General features: G+C 38.9%; 1 protein-coding gene across 3 annotated transcripts in view; it reads right to left on the reverse strand.

The window, feature by feature from the left end:
* The window catches only part of arhgap42a (Rho GTPase activating protein 42a), a 307,232-nt gene that overhangs the window by 30,622 nt on the left and 253,153 nt on the right, over positions 1–23,457 (reverse strand). For 2 of the 3 annotated variants that reach the window (XM_063053810.1, XM_063053808.1), the window contains exons 11-18: positions 22,204–22,282; positions 21,514–21,550; positions 20,623–20,646; positions 20,256–20,318; positions 16,387–16,461; positions 6,395–6,479; positions 5,473–5,531; positions 2,459–2,564 (exon numbers count right to left, since the gene is read on the reverse strand). In XM_063053810.1, coding sequence (XP_062909880.1) covers positions 2,459–2,564; positions 5,473–5,531; positions 6,395–6,479; positions 16,387–16,461; positions 20,256–20,318; positions 20,623–20,646; positions 21,514–21,550; positions 22,204–22,282 — 528 coding nt within the window. The remainder of the gene's footprint in view (positions 1–2,458; positions 2,565–5,472; positions 5,532–6,394; positions 6,480–16,386; positions 16,462–20,255; positions 20,319–20,622; positions 20,647–21,513; positions 21,551–22,203; positions 22,283–23,457) is intronic. The other variant, XM_063053809.1, reaches the window with a different exon arrangement.

The raw sequence follows: 23,457 nt of genomic DNA on the forward strand, positions 1-23,457 counted from the left end.
AGCAACATCTATTTTCTGCTGTGACTGATGGCAAAAAATTCACTATTAATTGCCAGCACTTTAAAACTGTGTGTGATGTCAAATAACTGGAGACTAAACAAAATGTTGCCTACAGCTTAAGAAAATGTAAAAGGCTAGACTAATTTAACCAAGGCACAGAATCCAGTCGGCATTTTAAATATCTTTCATTGCGACTATAATTGTTATTTAATAATTTATAATTCAATAGCAAGGCGTGCTAATTTTGGAAGTCATTGGCGCATGGGGTCTTCAATTTGGTCTTAGAAACATGCAAACTAGTTACCACGGTTCCACCCCTGGTAAATGAATTTAAAGCACAAAGGCAACTATAAATTAGTCACTTTCCAATACAATTGTATTTCTATGCTACACTGACTATCCTGTTGCTCATGCTACCTATTACTATTTACTATAAATTGCACATTGCTCATTGAGACGGAGGCGTAACAAAGATTTTTACTCCTTATGAATGTGAAGGAAATAAAGTCAATTCAATAAATATTATTAATGTATTTTATGTGTGATAGGAATAAATGATCCCAAAATAATGCAAAGATTTTTAATGCCCTATTTGGACACATTGCACCATCATATTTTCTACAGGCACAGACTGCTGAAACAAAACCATTTGGGTTATGCAGTCTGGCCAAAGAATATTTAATGTCCTCTGTTGTTGTCTGATACAATATTTGTCTTTGAAAACAGAACTGCGGCAGAACCTATAACTACAACTACCTTCTCAGCTAGTGATAATAAATGTGGCCTTCCCATATTCTGTAAATATTGTAAAAACACTGTAAAAATTGTAAAAACACTAATTTTCTAACACAAACATAAAGCATGTCAGTGGTTTGAAAAGTGTGGTGTAATGTATTTAGACTAAACTACCGATAAATATTGAACTTGTTACATAGACTATTACGAATTATGATGACCACTCTTACCCTTTCAAGATTGATATTTTATCAATTAGTGCTCAACTGAAAGAGGGAAGAAAGTATATATGCATTGCTATGAGCAAACACTATTTTGATTTTATCCTTAGAACATGTTCCAAGTATTTTCTGTACAATACATGAAATGAGAGTATCATTCTTGAGTTAAAGAATCTTGACCCGGATCTGGGCTGTACCTTCCAAATATCCGAACCTGCCTCTCGGTCTTTTTTGCATGACCTTACTTTCCATTTTCTATTTATGATTTATAATTTAAATTTTTAATATTTACTATCGATTTGTACTCCAGGGAGCAGGAAGCGCAGAATCAAATATCGCTGTGATGATTGTACGTTCTAGTATCAATTGTTTGGCGACTATTTTAAAGTATAAAGTACAAAGTAAAAAGTCATTACCACAGCCAAAATTGCAGCTTATTTCCTGAGGGTATTTTAATTTTAATTCACGAGCCCGGAGTTACGCATTGCTATTTCTTATGTCTTGATTACTGAGTTAATACTTTACTAATGAGATGTTCTCACTGTTATAGGAAATGAAAAAAACAATTTCAAACAGCAAAATCCCACACAGAGCTCATGCTTGACCTGGTATCACGGTGTCTGGTGTCAATGTTGAAGATTCCCAAGGTTACTCTCCTGCCTCTACAGTACTCTGCCATTGCCTCGGGTAGCTTTACCACGTTGTTGAGGCAAGACACACCCAAGGATTGTACTGGGTGAATCTGGCATGTGGCGAAAAGAAAGATTCTGCAAAGATGATTTAATCGGTATGTTGCTTCACTAGCCTGTGGTTAAACAACAGTTTCCAGATGTTTGTAAGGAAGGCTTTAAAGGCTAACTATGCTGGGAATGACTTTGCTTTGACTGAATTCTGGTCTGCTGAAAGGTGCTTCCGGCTTTCCTTTTTTATTTCTGTTATAAGGTAATGTTAAAAATGGGACAGCTTGAGAGGCAAATTCAGAGAACAGTTAAAAGTTATCTTTCTGGACTCTAAAAACATTAGTTAACATTATCATCAGAGAGATAGGCTCTCCCCTGTGAACCTACCTTACATTCTAATGGGACTTCATCCTATGACTTTCAGACTCAGATATGAATTCGCAAACTGCTAAGCCAAAATGTCACTCAAACATCACAAAAGAGGACAATATTTACTTCCAAATTAATTTTAAAACTAAAATTGAAAACAACATTTGATGGAGATTCAATAATAAATTTAACTGGAAGTTAAATCATTCAAGCTTTACTCTGATCTTTATTGGCAACACCTGTACACTTCAAATAGATTATATCATCCCACTAACTGCACATATCCATTATTCATTGCTAAATTTTGCGTGAGTGAATTTCAACATTGCGAGACAATAAAATCATGAACTGTGTGAAAATTTAGTAATAACAAGATAAAGCTGTTGAAAATACAAGCTAAATTAGGTGAGCATAATCAATTTAGCAGAAATTGAGTGAAGGTAAGCCACTTACTTCACCAAATGTTTCAGCAGAAGTTCAAGCATCTCTTTGTTCTTATCCGGCAGTTTATAAACTAATGCATGAACAGCACGCACTCTGTAATTCTGATCATCTGACTCTGTAGAAAAGTTCATAGATTCAGTGTACTGATTGTTTTTCATCATTATATACTGTTATTTCAGTTTGTACATTTATTTTGTTTAAAGAAGTATGTATTTTAAATAATTATATCAATGACTTAATACACAACTGGCTCTTCTTCACGTCAGCTGCACCAATCTATTACATTAATCACTTCAACATTTGGTTCTTGAGGTACTGAGGGAATATAAATCATTCTATAAACTAATTCTCAACTTAACACAATGAAAGTACAATTGTTTCACCAATTACACTTTCCATGACACATCTTTATTTGCTATCTCGATAGAGAACTTAAATATCAATGTTATTAATTAACGAGCTATCTTCATTCCTACTATAGCTGTGTCTTTTAGCCCGCCTCACTCCCCAGCTTATTTCGTAAAAGAGAATTTTCTTTGGTCCTTCAAGATGAAATCTAAGTCTGCTCATTCATTTTTCCGTGAAGTTAAAACTATTACCACTTCCTCCCTCTTCCTGAACTTTGCACCTGCAACCCTCTCTACTTTATAAACACAACAGATTCTGCAGATGCAGGAAATCCTCCCTTTCCAGTCCTGATTAAGGGTTTCAAACGGAAATGTCGATTGTTTATTTTTTCCACAGATACTGCCTGACCTGCTGAGTTCCTCCAGCAGTCTGTATGTGTTGCCCTCTCTAATTTATCTCCATTGCAGGCCCATGCCACCTCCAAGCTCATTTTGTCCATAACAACTACCTCCTCTAACCCTTTTATTCTCCTCAAACCATGAACCTCAAACTTCCCTTCTTGGCCTACAAACAGGAAATGGCATTGCAGGTCAAGCATTAGCATGGACAGAAGATTGGCTAACTGGCAGGAGGCAAAGAGTGGGAATGAAGTGGGTCTTTTCTGGTTGGCTGCTGGTGACTAGTTATGCTCCACAGGGCTCAGGATTAGGACTGCTTCTTTTTACATTATATGTCAACGAATTGGATGATGGCATTGGTGGCTTTGTGGCCAAGTTTGCAGACATTACAAAAATAGGTGGAGGGGCAGGTAGTGTTGAGGAAGCAGGGACTCTGCAGAAGGACTTAGAATGGGAGAAGGAGCAAAGACATGGGTGATGGAATATCGTCTAGGAATGTGTAAGGTGATGCACTTTGGTAGGAAGAACAAAGGTGTACACTACTTTCTAAATTCAGAGGTGCGAAGAGACTTAGCAGTCCTTGTGCAGGATTCCCAAAAGGTTAACTTGCAGGATGAGTCGGTGATAAGGAAAGCAAATGCAATGTCAGCATTCATTTCGAGAAGACTAGAATATAAGAGCAAGGATGTAATGCCGAGGCTTTATCAGGCATTGGTCAGACCCCACCTGGAATATTATGAGCAGTTTTGGGCCCATACCTGAGAAAAGATGTGCTGGCATTGGAGTAGGTTCAGGAGAGGTTCACAAGAATGATTCTGGGAATGAAAGGGTTAATGTTAACCCTTTCATTCCCAGACTCATTCTTGTGATCCTCTCCTAAACCCACTCCAATGCCAGCTTTTGGTGGCTCTGATCCTGTACTCACTGAGTTTAGAAAAATGGCGGGGGGGGGGGAGATGTCAATAAAACCCACCAAATATTTAAAGGTCTAGGTAGAGTAGATGTGGAGAGAATGCTTCCTATAGTGGGTGAGTCTTGGACCAGAGAGCACAGCCTCAAAAATGAGGGACGTCCATTTAGAACAAAGATGAGGAGGAATTTCTTTAGCCAAAGGGTTGTGAATCTGTGAAATTTATTGCCATGGACAGCTGTGGAGGCCAAGTGTTCTGAGGGAAGGGTGAACCATCTAGTGCTTTTCTCTTTGGATTGAAGGGCAATGAGAGCTGATTTGATAGAGTTATATAAGATAATAAAAAAACATAAGATAGAGTGGATAGCCAGCGCCTTTTCCCAAGGGCTGAAATGGCCAATATGAGGGGAGGGGGATGTCAGAGCCAGCTTTTTAACAAAAAAAAAAGAGTATGGTAGATGCATGGATGAAAGAAAAGTGGAGGGCTGTGCAGGAGGGAAGCATGATGTTGATCTTGGAGCAGGTAGAGCGATCGGCACAATGTTGTGTGCTGTACTCTTCTATGTTTCATGTTATGCATGCCAAATTGTTTCCAAGTCCTCCATGTATGGAGCAATCGTATCAAGCGAAGATGCCTGGAAATGTGCAGTGGCTTTCAATTTTTATATCGTAAACTTGGATGTCCATTCCTCTACATTGAGCTGTAAATGTGTGATGAGTGAATATTGGTCACTCAGCAAGAAAAGCCTTTACAATAGTCACAAGACCCACTTTGCTGTGAATTAAAATAGACTGCCCAAGCTGGTCCAAGGTCATGGAGCCTGGCAAATCCAAATGCCTATAAAGAGGTCCATATGAAATAATACATCACGTCTTGAAAATTGTCTTCCTTGGGTTCCCTCCTACTGAAACACAACACAATTGATCATAACTTTACTGCTCAACCAATTAAAAACCATGGCACCAATTCACCATCAAATTCACCCTGCTTCTACTTCTCAACAGGCACCAGCCCATCCACGAAGTCCCAATCACCTCATTCTCTGCTTCCGGAGGCTTACTTCCAGCATGTCACTATTTCTACAAGCTGCACCACAAGCTACCTGCTTCACTTGCTATTCAATGGCAATCTTTTGTAAGAATGGTTTTTGTTTGGACTTTCTTTGCAAAGTTGTTCAGTTGCTGATGAAGCCTTAGGCATTGCTTGCAACAGAACTCAGCAGCTGCGGATCGATGCTCAGAAGTGCCATTGGCCCATTAAGTGTGCAGGTTTAATGAGCGCTCTCCGGAGAAGAATTTCTAGGTCTACCTCCCTTACCAATGTGTGGAAAGGAATACTGAATCTTTGTTAATGTATTACTACTCACTGACAGCAGCAATTAAATCTTTATGCAACTTGTAAGTCATCAATGGCTCTACAAGACACCTAGAACAAAGAGAAAAATATCTTGTTAGGGTTAAAACATTTTGCAACATTAACGCACTTCCCAACTAGTCACACTGGCAGTAGTCTTGCAAATATTACTTACAAGCATCTTAGAATTCCCCTTAAGTGGCAAAATAATACTGCCAAATGCAAAAATGCAACAAGTGACCTTTGTGATATTTTTTCTGTAGGAAAGTGATAGGTCAGCAACCCAGATTTTACGCTGAGTAATGAGTTGTACATGTTCAACACTGGCCTATAAGACGCTGTTCAAATGTTGCAGATTTCTCAAGACAATCACTACACCAAACCAACTATACCTCCAAAGGCGAATGCCTGCATTATGACAGAATCCAAAAGGCCCAAGTCACTTAATGTTGGAGCAGAGGGTACTGGCAGAACAGGCCAAATTTAACAACCAGCTAAATCACAACTCTTTGGTTAGCCACAGTCAAGGCTTTAAAACATTGAGACAAGCCATGTATTGCTTCAAAGTCTCAGTCCCTGCCTCGCCATGCTTATTCCAGTTCAGTCCATTCTGCTGAAAGCCGGGTACCTCGCCCTTCAGCAAGACTGAGCGCAGAGTAAGGGTTTCTTCATGTTAACAGACTGCTGCACTCACAAATCTGTGTAGATAGTCAATGTGGTTTCATGGGCAAATGGAAGCTTCCCGGCACTGTCATAGCTAAGTGATTCCAATCATATTTCCATTGCATAAAAGGGGCTGTTCAGCCCATCTCTGCTGGCTCATAGAGCAGTCTCAGTAAATCGCAGCTACACAAAAATGATATTCTGGATACAAAGACTCGTGTCCCTTGTGTTTAAAAATCAGACTTGGTATCCTTTGTCTGCATTTTCCCTACCTGAGGTAGTTTTTAAGTCCACTTGTAATTGTTTTCATGTCCCACAATTCAGTGTCAAGATCCATATCAGGAGGTGCTTTCGGAGCTTTGAAAAGAACAGAAACCCTAATATATTAGGTTTTAACATCCAGAATGAATCAACTTTACAAAACGTATCAAGTACATAAATATACCATTTTTAGGATTACAAATTTGAAAAGTTTTCTAAGCAAATTATATAAAGCAACTAAATATTAATAGTGAAAACAATACTTAAATTTGGGTTATAAATATATTTGCATATGTCTATATTTGAATGTGATGCAATGGAATTTGCAGCATACACCATTATATTAATAATTGTATTAACATGGAATAGTTTAGCTTAGTGGTTTGGGCACATGAAATAGGTAAAGACTACTGGCATTAATTGGCATGAAACATACAACTACACTCACTCTCACAATTATAACAAGCACATGTTCCAATCATCATCACCACGTGCTATGCCCAGTTTGAGCTTTGACTGCCATGGCCCACACACTCCTGTTTCGGGTCAAGTGGATCAATTCATTGGTATTCATTTCCAGTTCTCTGGCTGCTGTCTCCATCATCATTTGTCTTTGTCTTCCTCTTGATGATTCTTCCAATCATCACAGTTCTTTAATGCAAGTCCGAACATTACCTAGGGCCTGAATACCATCGATATCTCCAACTTTGGATACATTTCCCCCTCCCCCTTTCCTCTTCATTTCCCCACTCTGGCCTCTTACCTGTTCTCCACACCTACCTATCACCTCCCCTTGGTTCCCTTCCTCCTTCCCATTCTCCTATGATTCACTCACTTCTCTTACCAGATTCCTTCTTCTCCAACCCCTTACCTTTTCCACATCACCTCCCAGCTTCTTACTTCACATTCCTTCCCAACCCACTTAGCTTCACGTATCACCAACTAGGTCATCCTCCTTCTCCTCCCCCTTTCTTTCCAGTCCCAATGAAGGGTCTCAGCGCAAAATATCAACTATTTATTCATTTCCATCCGTGCTGTTTGACTTGCTGAGTACCTCCAGCATTTTGCGTCTGTTGCTCTGGCTTTCCAGCTTCTGCAGGATCTTGTGTTTCCGAATACCATCTAATGGATTACTCAATACTGTCTATACCTGGGTCAATACTGAGGAGCTCACCACTATGGAGTACGAGCTTGCCTTGAAGATTTTTCTTCATGGAAAGAATTTTCTTTTCTTTCATTTTGAGGCCCTAACTATTATGATCTTTGGTTTTCAAAACCTCCAATGGCCAATTTTGGCCAATAGCCGGCTGCTGGCATAGTGGCATCAGCGCCAGACTTCAGAGCGAAGGCTCCCGAGTTCAAATCCAGCCGGCCCCCCTGCACGCTTTCCATCCATGCTGGGTTAAGCATCGAGCTAGCAACTCAGCCTCATAAAAACAAGGAAGCCTGCTAAAAAAAACGCCGTCATGATGGTGTCCTGATGACTCCACTTGGAGTTAAGGGCTTTCTTCTTCTTCACTCTGCCTATGCCAGTTCCCCAGCCAACCCGCTGCCTCCCCCCGACAATTCCCACCCACGCACCAAAGAAAGTCACATTTTCCTCAATACCCTCACTAATGAAGCTTTAGGAGCTGTCACCAGAGTGTGAGTTTGCTGAGGCAAAGTCACAATGGGCCTGGTCCTACACTGAGGTTTGTATACAGCAACAAGGCCTGAGATTGTAGATTCCAAGACAAACACAGTGCGGAATGTTATGTACATTAGAATATTCCTTCAGTGTTCCCAACGAAACAGGAACCAGACACCGCACAGTGATACCTCAACATGTTTTCACATATTGAAGAACACTAGGGCTGAGAATATTTGCCTTTTCCATTATTTCTAGTAACAAAAGTTACACATGATGTTTTAAGTATTTTAATGGCCATGAGTAAAAATGATGCACGCAGCAAAGTGGTTCTCAGAGTACTTCTATTGCCTGAAGACGTTGGGCAATTACGTGGGGGAAAAAAAAGGACTAAAGGTCAAATGACATCATGAGAATTTAACTCATGTACAGGGTGGCACAGTAACGTAGTGGTTTAGAGTACCAGTGACTCGGGTTCAATTCCCAATGCTGCCACCCAGGTTCAACTCTCGACACTGCCTGTAAGGAGTTTGTACGTTCTCCCCATGGCCGCGTGGGTTTCCTCCGGGTGCTCCGGTTCCATCCCACTGTCCAAAGACGTAGTGGTTGGTGCGTTAATTGGTCATTGTAAACCGTCCCATGATTAGGCTATGGTTAAATCGGGGATTGTTGGGTGGTGCCCCTCGAAGGGCCAGAAGGGAGGGAGGGGAGGGAAGGGAGGGAGGTATGTATGCATAGATAGTACTGAGTGCCTTTCCTTCACTGTTGACTGCACTGTCTGATCACTAAATTTCTGACTACCTGCTGGAAATAATTTTAGAGTTCAGTGTAATAAATTCTTAATCATTAATGCATTAATTCACCCCTTAATCTGCATAAATATTTCACAAAAATAACACTTAAACATCTTTGACACTCTATCCTTTTCTGTTCCTTTGAGCAGGTCCTAGACAAGAAAGCTCAACAAAATATCTTACAGTGTAAAAGGTACAATTTAAATTCAAACTGTTGTTTCCCCTAGCTAGTGCAGCTATGAGAAGTGGTTAATACTTTCTCAAAATTTTTTTATTTTTACAAAAATTACCTTTGAAGTTTTGAAACCAAGATTATTGACCGCAGTCAAAGAGTAGACATCAAAAAGGAAGATGAGTCAGTGTGAAAAACAGAAAGGATGTCCAAATGGGTCAGTAAAATAAGTAATAATTAAAGCAGAAGTCAACTGTTCTGTGGTCCTCGAGAAGATGCATTAAATTTCAATCCCAATCACCACAACTGTAATAGTGAATATCTTTCCTCACCCTGATTGCAAATAAAACCATACACCTCCCGTGCACTTCCCCATCTGGGAATTCTACAAAAGATCTTTGACCTGAAACACTGTTTCTCTTCCCATAAATTGACCAACTTGCTGAGGATTTCCAATATTATTTTTGTTTTAGATTTCCATCATCTGCAGTTTCATTCTACTTTCATTCCCTTCAATGTCTGTTTCCCTTCATGTCTGCAGTGCTCTCAAAGACCCGGTGTTATACTCTAGCTTATTCTTCACCTACACACTGCTTCCTAAGAGGCATCATGAGCATCATGTGTGGAGTCAGGCTCTTCACATCAAAACTAAATCACGAAGCATATTAAAGGAAAACCTTCACTGCGGCAGTAATCTGCAAGGTCCATGACAAAGTACATGATTCTTGTTCATTTAATTTGAATTACTGGATAATTGTAAAATAACTATGCTATTTCAATTATTTTGAAATAACAGGTTGTTTCTGAGTGTTGGAGATAAATTTAAATTAACAGATGAGTTACATAATAAAATGATAATTCTTGTTATTTAGTACATTTTTAATAATGTTTTGAATTGTTGAGTTATCACTCAATTTGAAAAATGTGGCCTAATTCATGAATATGAATATTTTTTTCTAGCATGTCATTTTGGCAGGTAATCTTGTGCTTTTGGTATATATTCATGAGACATCATTCATGCCTTCCGAATGAGCTCTCATTGCTCTCAACAACTTCAAAGATTATAAAAGGATCAGGTAAAATGCAGTCCTAATTAAGTTTCAGTAATATGGTCTCTTAAAGTTCCGTTCAAAGAAAGGCCGTCTAGCATAAAGAATTACAAAAAAACAAGAAACCAGTAGCCAGTGGATCATGGTTTTAATTTGTACAAGTTAGTTGTTTAATAATGAAAGAAAATGCTTTGGAATGTACCAAATTCTTTAATTAAAAATTAAGAATTTATTACTTTAAAACATCTATTTCTTAAACATAACTATTTTGCTTTACAAGTATTATTGTAAAACAGACCCTTTGACGCTCAGTCCGGTCTGCTGCCTACGATATTCCAATGTTCACCATTGTTTTTTGTGTCCTAGTGGTCCAATCATTCTGGTTATCCGTAGATGGAGGGGGCTGTGAAGAGCTATACCAGGTGGCCTTTTGGCAGAGCATGCGATCAAAAGTTTATAAACTGCGTATAAATGCCACTGATATGCACCAGCAGCTGACCTCCAGCTCATTCCTGACTTGCTCAAACACAGAAGTTGGAACAAAACATCTCAAACGTTGCTGCTAACTTCCAGCCTTTATTTGGGTAGATTAGTCAATTAAAATGATGAACTTTAGCACTACATGAAAGCAATGTTGCTTTATGAATACTGTGATCCTTCAGTGCAGCAAGAATGGCTCCATCATCCAACTTTTGCGGACACTTTTAAATTCTGTTCAAAGCTAATTGATTACTTTTTTTAAAACACATTAGCAGCAAATGAATGTCTGGGTTAGAGCCTCTATGTAAATTACTAACTATGTGTAGCTACAATATACCTCTACTTACACAGCACATTTCAAATAGACACACCACCTTATGCTTGCTTGCTTTTTTTTTTAAGTACAATTGTCTACCATGAAAATGTGGTTGGTATTTTCTATTAACCTGAATTCTCTAGGTTTATTCCAATTTCTCACTGTTCCATCTTTATGTTGCATGATGTCTTTCATTCCCCATGTTCATCCTTTTACTGTTCTCTACTATCAGCATCACAATTTCTTTACTATCCTGGCTTTAGTTACTAAATCATTACATAATTGATTTGCTATGTGTCCTGAAATGAGCATCAACATCCTTTGACTCCTTAACATGCTTCCTGCTTGCCTTCCGAGTCTAACGATCAGCTCTCATGTCTACACTTCTGGCCGTTCTGAGCTTCATAATTACCACAATACACGTGCAATTCTCACATCGTCCTTTACTGCTGAAGTTGCTTTGGGGAATCCTCGGATTTTGTTTCACGTGGAATCCTCTTGTTCACTTCGACAACTCGGCATAGACTGCTATCACAAGGGAAAGGCACAACTGCAGAAAGGAAGGATATTGTGGAGGGATTGTCTACTGAGTCAGTGTGGGAGGAAGTCAGAAATAGGATGGGAGGAATCACTCTATTGGAATTATTTTATAGACCATTGCCCTTTCCAATGCAAAAGAGATGCTGAGGAACGCATCAGTAGGCAGATTTTGGAAAGGTGAAAAAAATAACAGCATTGTTGTACTGAGTGACTTCAACTTCCCTAATATTTATTGGTACCTCCTTAGTGCATGAGGTTTTGATGGAACAGAATTTGTTAGGTGAGTCCAGGAAGGATTCCACACAACATGTGGAGAGGCTAAACTGGATCTAGTACAAGGCAACGAACCTGGTTAGGTGACAGATCTCGTGGTGAGTGAGCATTTTGGAGACAACTGACAACAACCCCCCTGACCTTTATCGTAGCCTTGGACAAGGATAAGAGCAGCCAGTATGGGAAAGTACTTAAATGGGGAAGGGCTAATAAGGAGGGCATTAGGCAGGAACTTTGGAGAGTAGATTGGAAACAGATGTTCTTAATATCTCCCTCAAAGTCAAAAAAAAACAAAGGAGTTGATTGTGGATTACAGGAGAAATGGAGACAGGCTAGCCCCTATTGACAACAATGGGACTGTAATTGAGAGGGTGAGTAGTTTCAAGTTCCTCGGTATACACATTACTGAGGATCTCACCTGGACTGTAGACACCGGCTGTGTGGTAAAAAAAAAAGCACAACAGCACCTCTTTCACCTCAGATGGCTGAAGAAGTTCGGCACAAGTCGCCAAATCCTCAGGACTTTTTACAGCGGCACCATCGAGTGTATCCTGACTGGCTGTGTCACTGCCTTGTACAGGGACTGTACTACCCACAATCACAGGCCACTGCAGAGTGGTGCAGACAGCCCAGTGCATCTGTGGATGTGAACTTTCTTATATTCAGGACATCTAGAGCAACAGGTGTGTAAAAAAAGGCCCGGAAGATCGTCAGGGACTCCAGCCACCCTAACCACAAACTGTTTCATCTGATACCATCTGGCAAACAGTACCGCATTAAGGCCAGGACCAACAGGCTCCGGGACAGCTTCTTCCACCAGGCCATCAGATGTATCAATACACATTGATCTGATCGCGGATCCGACCGTACATTGATCTGATCGCGGATCCGACCGTACATTGATCTGATCGCGGATCCGACCGTACATTGATCTGATCGCGGATCCGACCGTACATTGATCTGATCGCGGATCCGACCGTACATTGATCTGATCGTGTATCTGACCGTACATTGATCTGATTGCGTATCTGATCGTACATTGATCTGATTGTGTATCTGACTGTACATTGATCTGATTGTGTATCTGACTGTACATTGATCTGATTGTGTATCTGATCGTACATTGATCTGATTGTGTATCTGACTGTACATTGATCTGATTGTGTATCTGACTGTACATTGATCTGATTGCGTATCTGATCGTACATTGATCTGATTGTGTATCTGACTGTACATTGATCTGATTGTGTATCTGACTGTACATTGATCTGATTGTGTATCTGACTGTACATTGATATGATTGTGTATCTGACTGTACATGCACAACAATAATTTTAGAGCTTGGGCAATATCCTCCAATGCTCCCCCTCTTTATTGCTTGTACATTGCGACAGAGACGCAACATAAAGATTTTTACTCCCTTGGACATAAGAAATAAAAATAAATAGAGAAATAAATTAGGAAACTATACAATGGAAATGTGCAGGTTGTTTTGGGAGCACTTGAATGGAGTTCTGTATAGGTTTATCCCATTGAGGCAGGGAAAAGATGGTTGGATGAAGTAACCGCAGTTGATAAGAGATGCGGAACATCTAGTCAAGAGGAAGAAGGAGGCATACTTAAGGTTTATTGAACAGCATCAGACAGGGCTCTTGAGAGTTGTAGAGTAGCCAGGAAGGAGCTGAAGAAGAGATGTGGGAAAACTGGAAGAAGGCATGAGAAGGCCTTGAAAAGTAGGATCAAGGAAAATCTCAAGGCATGCAACATGTACATGAAGAACAGGAGGTTGACTAGAGTGAGGGTAGGACCTATCAGGGATATGCCTGGAGTCGAAGGAGATAAAGGAGGTGCATAACGAATAATTTGCTTCAGTATTCACCAGTGAGAGGGGCCTTGACGAATGAGAGGTCAGGTAGAATTAGCTAATGTGTCGAGGTTAAGAAAGAGGACATGCTGAGACTTTTGAAAAACAATAGGAAAGACGTCCGAGAGGCCATATGGACTATACCCTGTTACCATAGGAAGTGAGTTAAGATATTACTGTACCGTTGGCGATGATTTTTGTGACCTCACTGGCCACAGGAGTAGTACCAACAGATTGGAGGGTGGCAAATATCATACTTTTTTTTCAAAAAAGGTTATAGAGATAATCCTGGGAATTATAGACCAGTGAGTCTCACATCAGTGCTGGAGGGACTATTGGAGAGTATTCTTAGAGATAGCGTTATGAATATTTGGGGAAGCATAGTCTAATTAGGGATCGTCAGCATGGCTTTGAAACGGACACATCATGTCTCATGAGCCTGGCTGACTATTTTGAGTAAGTGACAAAACAAATTGATGAAGGTAGAGTGGTGGATGTAGTGTATATGGATTTTAGTAAGGCGTTGAAGAAGGTTGCTCACGGCAGGCTCATTCAGAATGTCAGGATGCAAGCTTGGCTGTGTGAATTCAGAATTCGCTTTCCCACAGAAGGCAGTGGGTGACAGCAGATAGGCCATGTTCTACCTGGAGGTCTGTGACTAGTGGTATTCTGTCGATTACAATGGGACTTTGATAGGATGCAGAGAAGTGGAGTTCAATCCAGAAAAGTGTGAAGCGATACACTTTGGAAGTTTGAACTTGAAGGTGGAGTGCAAGGTTAATGGCAGGACTCCTAACAGAGTGGAGGAACTGAGGGAGCTTGGGGTTCAAATCCACAGATCCCTCAAAGTTGCTGTACACATTGATAGGGTGGTTTTAAGGAGGTATATGGTGTGTTGGACTTCATTAGCTGGGGGATTGAGTTTAAGAGCGTGAGGTTATATTGCAACTCTATAAAACTCTGGTTAGACCACACTTGAAGTACTGCATCCAGTTCGGATCACCTTGTTAGAGCAGGGGCGTGGAAGCTTTAGAGAGGGTACAGTGGAGATTTTGCGGTGTCTTATGAGGAAAGGTTGACCAAGCTGGGGCTTTTCTCCTTGGAGTGAAGGCAGATAAGGGGCAATTTAATAGCGGTATTCAAGATGATCAGAGGCATGGACAGCCAGTGCCTTTTTCCCATGGCAGAGATGGCTACTAGGGGAGGTCATACTTTTAAGATAATTGGCAGAATTTATTGTTGGAGATTGATTTTCTTACACAGTGAGTGTTAAGCACATACAATGTCCTGCTAGTGGTGGTATTAGAGTCAGATACATTAAGGACAATTAAGAGACAAATGCATGAAAGAAAACTGCAGGGCTATGTGGATGGGAAGGGTTAGATTAATCTTGAAATAGGTTAAAAGGTTGGCACAACAGCATGGGCCAAAGAGCCTATACTATTCTATGCTTGAATTCAATGGATAGAGACCTAAATGCAGAATATCATATTATATATAAATCACAAATGGCAAAGAAAATTAACTTGCTTGTTTGCAAAACACTGCCACTCCATTTCTGGAGAATCATTACAGCTTAACAGCAAAGAATCCTCTCAGACTAATTAATATTTGTGTAATTATAAAACTCCAATAATGTAAAGTATTTAATAATACACATTTCAGAAAGGTAAAAAGAAAACAGGGAGGCCCAGTTTCTACAGTTTCAAAACTTTTCAAAAAGGGTTTGAAAATGTCCCTCGCTACCTTTGCTATTTTGATCCCTTACATGCTAGTGCCAAACATTATAACTTTTCATTAACAATAACTTCAGAGTAGAATCATAAAGCTTGACTAAAATACAACAGTTAAAACACTGATAATCTGCTAACTAAATTGTGCTGCACTCTTGGTAGATCAACAAATGGCTTGCCAGGTGATGTTTCCCACAGCCCTTTTTAATTATTGTGGTCTAATCCCATGCTCCTTTTAAACGCACTGTGGTCTAGTTTCCAGAATTCTTTATAAACTTACTGAAAGCCAATTCCCACCCACGTTTTAAACTCCCCCAAGTATTGTTCTTACACTCTTTTTGCAAACATTGGGGTCCCAATTCCGTTCTTTTTAAACTCTTTAGTGCCTCATACTAATGTTCCTTTAAGACAAACTGTAGACCAGTTTTCCCATTCCCTTCAAACCCAACTAGCTCTGTGAAAAAAAAATTATGTTAAAAAAGAAAATTAAAAGCGTTCTCGTGCTAATAATAGTAAAAATCCAACAGTCTGGAAAATCTGCCATGGTGCCAATTTATCACTACCTTCACTTTGAAATAAGCCCTTGTTAAATAAATACTACTTGCTCTTGCTCTGGGTCTTAAGTTGAAAATACTACCTGCATATGATCGAAACTCTAAACTCTGCATACTTTCTTTCCCAATATCCTTAAGAAAAAATGTTCCTAGTTAGATCGAAAGCAGTTATTAATAAGTGATTTCACCAGGTTTCAACTGAGGAAGGAGTGCTTAAGCATAGAGTTTCCTTATTTCAAATACCCTTCAGCTAAAAATACAATTAATTATTATAAGCAATAATGCCATTTTGAAAACAAAACTTAAAACCTTAGCCAAATCCAAAAACTTAATGTTTGGAAAAGAAATCAACATTTTGAATGGCACTGCTTGACAATGAATTAACCAATCAAGCTTTATCTACTGCATTCTACCAATCTATTGAGGATTTCAGAAATGGCAGATCACTATCATTTCCAGGTACATTATATATGATTTGAAGCAGTATTTAAGAGACAAGGACATCATATTTTACACAATGATACATTTATATTCCCAATTCTATAATATTAAGTAAACATATCATCTGTTCATCATTCTGAAAGTCAAAGTAACTTCTTACCGAATACTGCGTTCATTAGCTTCTGTACTTTGGAGTTTACTCCACTCATTCTGTACAATCCCATGGCATTAATACCTAAAAGTGCATATATTTTATTATGAAATATAGAAAAATGTGAATGAAACAAGCCATAAGACATAGGAGCAGAATCAGGCCATTTGGCCCATCAAGTCCGCTCCAATATCCCATCAAGGCTGATTTATAATTTCTCTCAACCCATTTTTCAGCCTTCTTCCAGTAACCTTTGTTGGCTTGACTAATCAAGAACTTACCAACCTCTGCTTTAAATATACCCACTGTCTTGGCTTCCACAGCCATGTGTGGCAATGAATTCCAAACTTTCACGATCCTCTGGCTAAAGACATTCCTCTGTATCTCTGTTCTAAATGGATATCCCTCTATTCTGAGGTTGTTCCCTCTGGTTCTAGAATCTTCTATCCGTGCTAGTATCTTTCCTGTAATATGATTGGCTCTGATCTTGTTAAGCAGCCTTATGTGCAGCACCTTGTCACACAAGTGCTTTCATATAATTTATAACTACCCAATTGCATCATCTTTAATTCCAATTTAAGTCTATAAAAATGATGTAAAATCATATACTTTCAAGATTTTGCAGGTTAATATTTTTTAAATTTTGCTTACAGTATTGGAAAGTTAAGATGTTCACTAGAAGAAATGCCATTTCCCCAACGTTTCTGTTCGAATATGAGAAAATAATGTTTAATTTAATCATTATTTTAGAGTTAATGTACTGAGACTTCCCTTATGTTAATCAGTAAATGTACTTATCATGGGAAGAGATGATGAACTCCTTTTCCAAAGTTTATAAACACAAGAGATTCTGCAAAATACACAAAATGCTGGAGGAACTCTGGAAGGAACAGTGATGCTGGAGGAATAGAATTTTTTTTTTTTTTACAAGTGATAGGGTGGACAGAGGTAAAGTCAAGATAGCTATGACAGCTGGCAATACCGGTAATTTTTCCTAACACTTTCTATGCTACACTGACGAAAGCATTGGTGCTGCTTCCTGCACCCATGCTGAGCTCGAAGTTTACTTGGTCTGTCTCTGACACCTCTATCACCTTTCTCAATCTCTAATTCCATTTCCGGAGGCAGACAAACTTTATAATCCACATAGGGATTACTGTTTACACAACTCCCTTATCCACTTGTCTCTCCCCACTGATCTCCCTCATTACACTTATCCCTGCAAGCTATACCTGCCCCTGCACCTCCTCCCTCAACACCATTCAGGGCTGCAAACGAATGAGGCCATGTTTCACCTGAGAGTCCGTTGGGGTCACTGACTACAGCCAGTACTCCCAGTGTGGCCTCCTCTATATCAGAGAGGCCTGACAGAGATTCGGGACCATTTCGTCGAGCACCTTCACTACATCTGCCACAAAATTTTGGCTTTTATGATGGTCATGATTTCAATTTGACATCCCAGTCCCATTCTGATGTGTCGGCCCATGGCCTCCTCTAATGCCATGAGTCCACATTCAGGTTGGAGGAGCAACTCCATCTGTGTAGCACGAATATCCATTTCTCTAACTTACAGTAATTTGTCTCCACCCCTATTCTCTCTTTTTCCATTCCCCATTCTGATTCTCCTCTCATCCATCCTCTTCTCCTCACCTCCCTCTGGTGACTTTCTTCCTTCCCCTTCTTACATGGTCCACTCTCTTCTCCTATCAGATTCCTTATTTTTCCGCCCTTTACCTCTTCCACCTATCAGCTCCCAGTTTTTTAATTCATCCCCTTGCCCCTCCCCACCCACTTTCCCCCTCACCAGGCTTCACCTCTCACCTGCCAGCACATACTCCTTTCCCCCCACCAACCTCCTTACTCTGGCTTCTGCCTCTTCCTTTCCGGTCCCGATGAAGAGTTTTGGCCTGAAAAGTTGACTGTTTATTCCCTTCCAGTGATGCTGACGGACTTGCATTTTGTGTGTTTTACACAAAGTTCATCCCTTGGTTCATAAACTACAAAGTTATCAAGCAGGCATTGTAAGTAAATAGGAAGGCAAATGGAAATCTGGCAGTTATTGAAAAGGAAGTGGAGCATTAAAGCAAGGCATTGATGAAACCAGGTTTAGTCTCATATTAAAACCTAATATTGCGACGAGTTTGACAAGATTGTTGCACAGACCACGTTTACCTTTTGTGGAAACCCCAGAACTAGGATAACCAATAAATGCCCATTTATTCTCTACCTCAGAACTGTGGAGGCCAAGTCACTGTATACATGTTGTGGGACAGAGGTGGGATACTAATTGGGAAAAATCACTTCAGTACTGGGTTTCTTCACTAGTGAAGCAAACTTGGAAAGCAATTGGGTTACTCTTATCCACCGTCCTATACTCTTACATAAGAATTCAATAAAATGAAAAATACCCACTATGAATACATCCATTAGGAACACATTCTACTTCAAATTACATTGACATCTCTGATCTCAGGTACTAAACAGGAAACACAAAATAATTATTAACATTTACCTGTAATGCAAGGTCTTAAAATAATCCTGTGATTGGTATTTATAGATTAAAAGATCTGTTACACCAGCTTAGCTCCATTAGAAAAAACCCATTGTCCAAGAAAATCTGTGCCTGCTGAACAGACTCTTGGAATATAAGTGGAATGCTTGGTGAATCATATTGGTAACACAGTATAACTATTTAAAGCGTGCTCTTTTATTGAAATTCCAACATTAATCTATCAGCCAACTTTCTATCCTGTCCATCAAAGCTTCCATGAACTTCAACACAGGTGCTGGTTACAATTGCCGAGCTTCAAATCCTTTATTGGAATCTACAGCATCCCTGAGTATAGGATCCTTGAGAAAACATTCAAAGGAATTCTGCAGCTCTTCGAGCTATGCCGGAGAAGTCCCACATACTGAAGTGATTTTCTGACTGACTAAACACTGATGTGTCAGGTTACACTATCAGCTTCTCCTATTTCACTTGTTAACTGCACCACACCCTATAGGATACATTTATATTCACCCTGCCAACAGACTCCATCATTTCCAATTCTCCAACTGAAGACATTCACCCTGACCTCAAATCACCCCAAATCCTGCGAAAATAATTATCCTCTGCTTGCGGTTAGGAGTTTCTTGATTCAGTAGTCTTCTCTTTCACCAATGGATAGCCCCATCCTAAGTTACCATTCACATTTTTTCCTATTTCTAGTCAAAGCTATTTAGCTTAGTAGTAAACATCTGTAAAAACAAAAAGCAAAGGAGATGTAAGTTCCATTTTAAGACTGCTCACAATTCAAAACTATCTTCAAAATCTCAGCTTGAACCTGTTTCACTACTATTGAAAAAATGTTAGGCCAAACCCTCACTACAAACAAGCTAATCTTGCAAACCCTACTTCACCATCTTTACAGAAGTTAATAGTTTCTTAACTTTTTAACAAATTCTCCCCTCAGGCCCTACTAATGATGAGCTTTAGGAGTCACTCAACATCATCCATCTTGTGTTAAGAAACTGAGGGAACTCCACATTCTGCTTTAATGCACAAGTCTTATATACCAACCAGTTTTCCAGCTGTCTTCCTCGTGTCACCCATCCTACCAATACCCTCATTTTCAGCTCTTGCTATCTCTCTCGTGCTGCCTCTTACATCATTCCTCTCTACCTCCTGATTCTTCTCCTCCCTCACCCCTTTTCACTCTGACCTGCCTCTTTCTGCTAGATGTAAAATATCATACATGCCAACCCTAACTTAGATATTCCATACAAATTCGATTCCATAGTGCAGTATCATGGTAGGTTGACCTCTAATTGTAATATAATTGCCAGTTTAGATGTAATTACATACATGTGTTAAGAAGCAACAGTCTGTCCCTTACCTCTCATCTCCACAGCTTCAATGCACTTCTTTACAAAATTAAAACCTGCCTCATTTAGGTACACTGTAATACAAAATTGAGTCTGTTACTTCCACAAATAATTAAAACCATGAATTACCGAATAATCAAATATCAGTAGTATTTTGTTTGCTAGGTGTCTGCCTTAAATTAGGTTTCATAATATTATTGTTATTTCAGCATTAAAAGTTTTAAACTCAAGATTATTTATAACTACAGAAATATCCATGTCTGTATGATTTGATATATGTTTGAAAAATTTGCTATGTAATTAGAAATTCTATTTAATCTTTGATTATTGTGGAAGAGGTTGTAAAAGCAATGAAAACACAAATCATGTTTACTATACCTAACAGTACTTTGCTGACAGTCCCTATAATAGAAAGCAGTTGAATAAATAAATGATTCAAATATCTTCAATATTAATTCTATTGAAGTCTCCACATCAATAAATTTCAAAAGGAAGACTAAATATTGGCTTCCATTCCTGACAGTCATGGTATTTTTCTTTATATTACATTTACTGTTGGCTTCATTGACAGTATGATTGTCTGTCAATAAAAGAAAATCACGCTTCAACATCCACCAGGATACACACAAAATGGTTGTTAGGCTGTATGCAATGTCCAAGTTGGAGAGGACAAAAAGTCATACCATCCAAGCTTAAAAGATAATTATATTTGTACATTCTTTGCAATCAAACATGGATTCACTTACAGTATTTTGATAAGTTTTCCAAATGTTCCTCAGTTGATTCAGTACTAAAATTATTATCATATTGTCAGGATGCAGGAGGAAGTTGAAACACCCGACAGAAATCCACAGGGAGAATTTTCAAATTCCACATAGACAGCGCCAGAAGTCAGGTCAAATCTAGTGCTTAGTGCAGTGGAGCTGCAGCACCAACTGCTGTGCCACATTTAAATTAGCAACTGCTGTTAATTCCTGCTATCTCCTAGCATCTGAGAAAGACCAACCAAGTCAAATGCCAATTGCAAATAATTTGTACTCTACAGTTTCCCAATAAGTCACATGATTTTAATATATTTTTTGTTATATGCCTATTGAAACTTTATGCTACAGAGTTTGAGAAGTTGATGATGCTTTTTTAATGATTAATGATAGTTAAAACCATGAATCTATAATCAAAGTGCTTGCGACAAAATGAAAGCTGCATCTTGCTGGGAATGGTCATTTATTAAATACAATTCACTTAGTGAGATAAAAAAAGATTTCTTACATTCTTCCTTCTTGTTAAGAAGAGGTAGAGTGTATATCTGCAAAAAAAGTTTCATTAATAACTTGTCAATTTTGATAATTACAAATATTTTTCACAATAGCTAGTTTTAATTTTCCTCATTGTGATCCAAAACCATAAACATACCTTTAAGCATAACATTGAGACTGTAACAGCTTACTTGCTCTACAATATTCTGCAATTTAAGGGAGCTAACTGAATTTTTCTAACAAAAATACATTGTATAAGGTAATATCACATTTTTTTGTTATATCTATCACTAAAAAAGAACAAATCAATTACAATCAGAAGCATAAATAATAAAGTATTCAAACTACATTTTCTTCCATATGATAAATGAGATGGATTTCAAACTCAGCACCAAAACTTCTACTTTGTCTTCAGTCAAATGAAGCGCAGTCCTCATGCACTTCCTGAACTGAACAAGAGGATAACATGCTCAGCAACCATTTGCATCAATGAAAGGAGCAAGTTAAATCACATAGATATGTCCTGACCTCTTGCAGGGTCAGTGCTTTGTTCTACATTGGACAAGCTGTTATGAATGTACTGAACTATAAGTAGAACATAGCTGCCAGCTCTCTTCCAAAGGGAAGTACAATTTTGGCCAAATAATGAATGCAACTGTAGGTCAGTTTGCTGATTAGATACATTATGCAAACAAAAACATACCGGCTCCTTTCCATCCATTGCTTCCAACCAAAGTTTCCTATTTGCTTCTGATTGAGCCTGCAGTGTAACGATGCCATGTCTAGAGAAGAAAGAAAAGTACAGAAAGAAAATCAAAATTACTTAAAATATTCTGGGGAGCTTCAGGCGTTGTACTAAATGGGCACTATTCACAATATATCCAATATTATTGGCTTTAGAAATGACTGAAATGGAAGCTTTCTCTTCTATACATTAGAGATATGTTATCAGCCAATAAACAAGACATTAATATTCACGACCATTCCCTTGTTCCACCTTTGATGTTGTTATACAAATAAACCCGAGTCAATTTACCACTCCTACTACTATTGTACAACTCCATAACTTCAATTCTGCAGACCATGTTAGAACATGCTTACTAATCAGAACATGGCAAACCACTGATAGGGTTAATCATTTCAAATCTACAATTGCCTCTTCCAAAAGTTAAACATATTTATTGAACTTGGAGGGGAGTAATTCTCGACGTTTGATCCACAATGAGCAACCTCCTCAGCGAAATTTTTGTTGCGTTCTCTACTTGCATCTCAGAAACCAAACACAAGGAGTGTGTAAACTTATTTTACTCCAAAGATCAAATGTACCCATTCCACTCAGTTCTTCTCCTTTTCAGTCAACCTTAAGCTCCAACCTTCTATTGTAACTTACCCCCCCTTTACTGTTCCTGACCATTAAATATCACTTCCCCACTGTCAGCTAAGTGAAGCAAGTTCTGTAGTTGTGAGTCCCTGAACACGAAATTAAGCCAGAGAGGAACAAAAAACTCATAAGGTAGCATTTCTAGAGAAGTATTTTTATTGATTTTAGTAATTTTAGCATTATATAGACACAGGAGATTACAGATATTGAAATCTGGAGCAAAAAATGAGCTGCTAAAGGAACTCGGCGGTCAGGCGGCATCTGAGGGAAATGGAAAATGGTGAGCTGCACAAACTCATTATAAGCTGCCCACCGTGTGGGAAGATGCATTCAAAAAGTATTTAACAACTTTGAGCTCCTTGGTTACAATAAATTTGTGAAATGATCTAATAGTTAAAGGCTTAGTTAATGTGAGGTTGTAAAATAAGAGAAATAGCAAAAAAAATCAGAAAAGATTTAGGAAAGGGGCAATGTTTTGTTATAAAGAGAGAATGCAATATCGGAACTGGCAGGGATCACTTTAGAATTTAAGAATAGGTTAGCTGGAGTGAAGGCAGAGAGATAAAAGAACACAAT

This window comes from Mobula hypostoma, chromosome 7 (assembly GCF_963921235.1).
Source record: "Mobula hypostoma chromosome 7, sMobHyp1.1, whole genome shotgun sequence".
NCBI lineage: Eukaryota > Metazoa > Chordata > Chondrichthyes > Myliobatiformes > Myliobatidae > Mobula > Mobula hypostoma.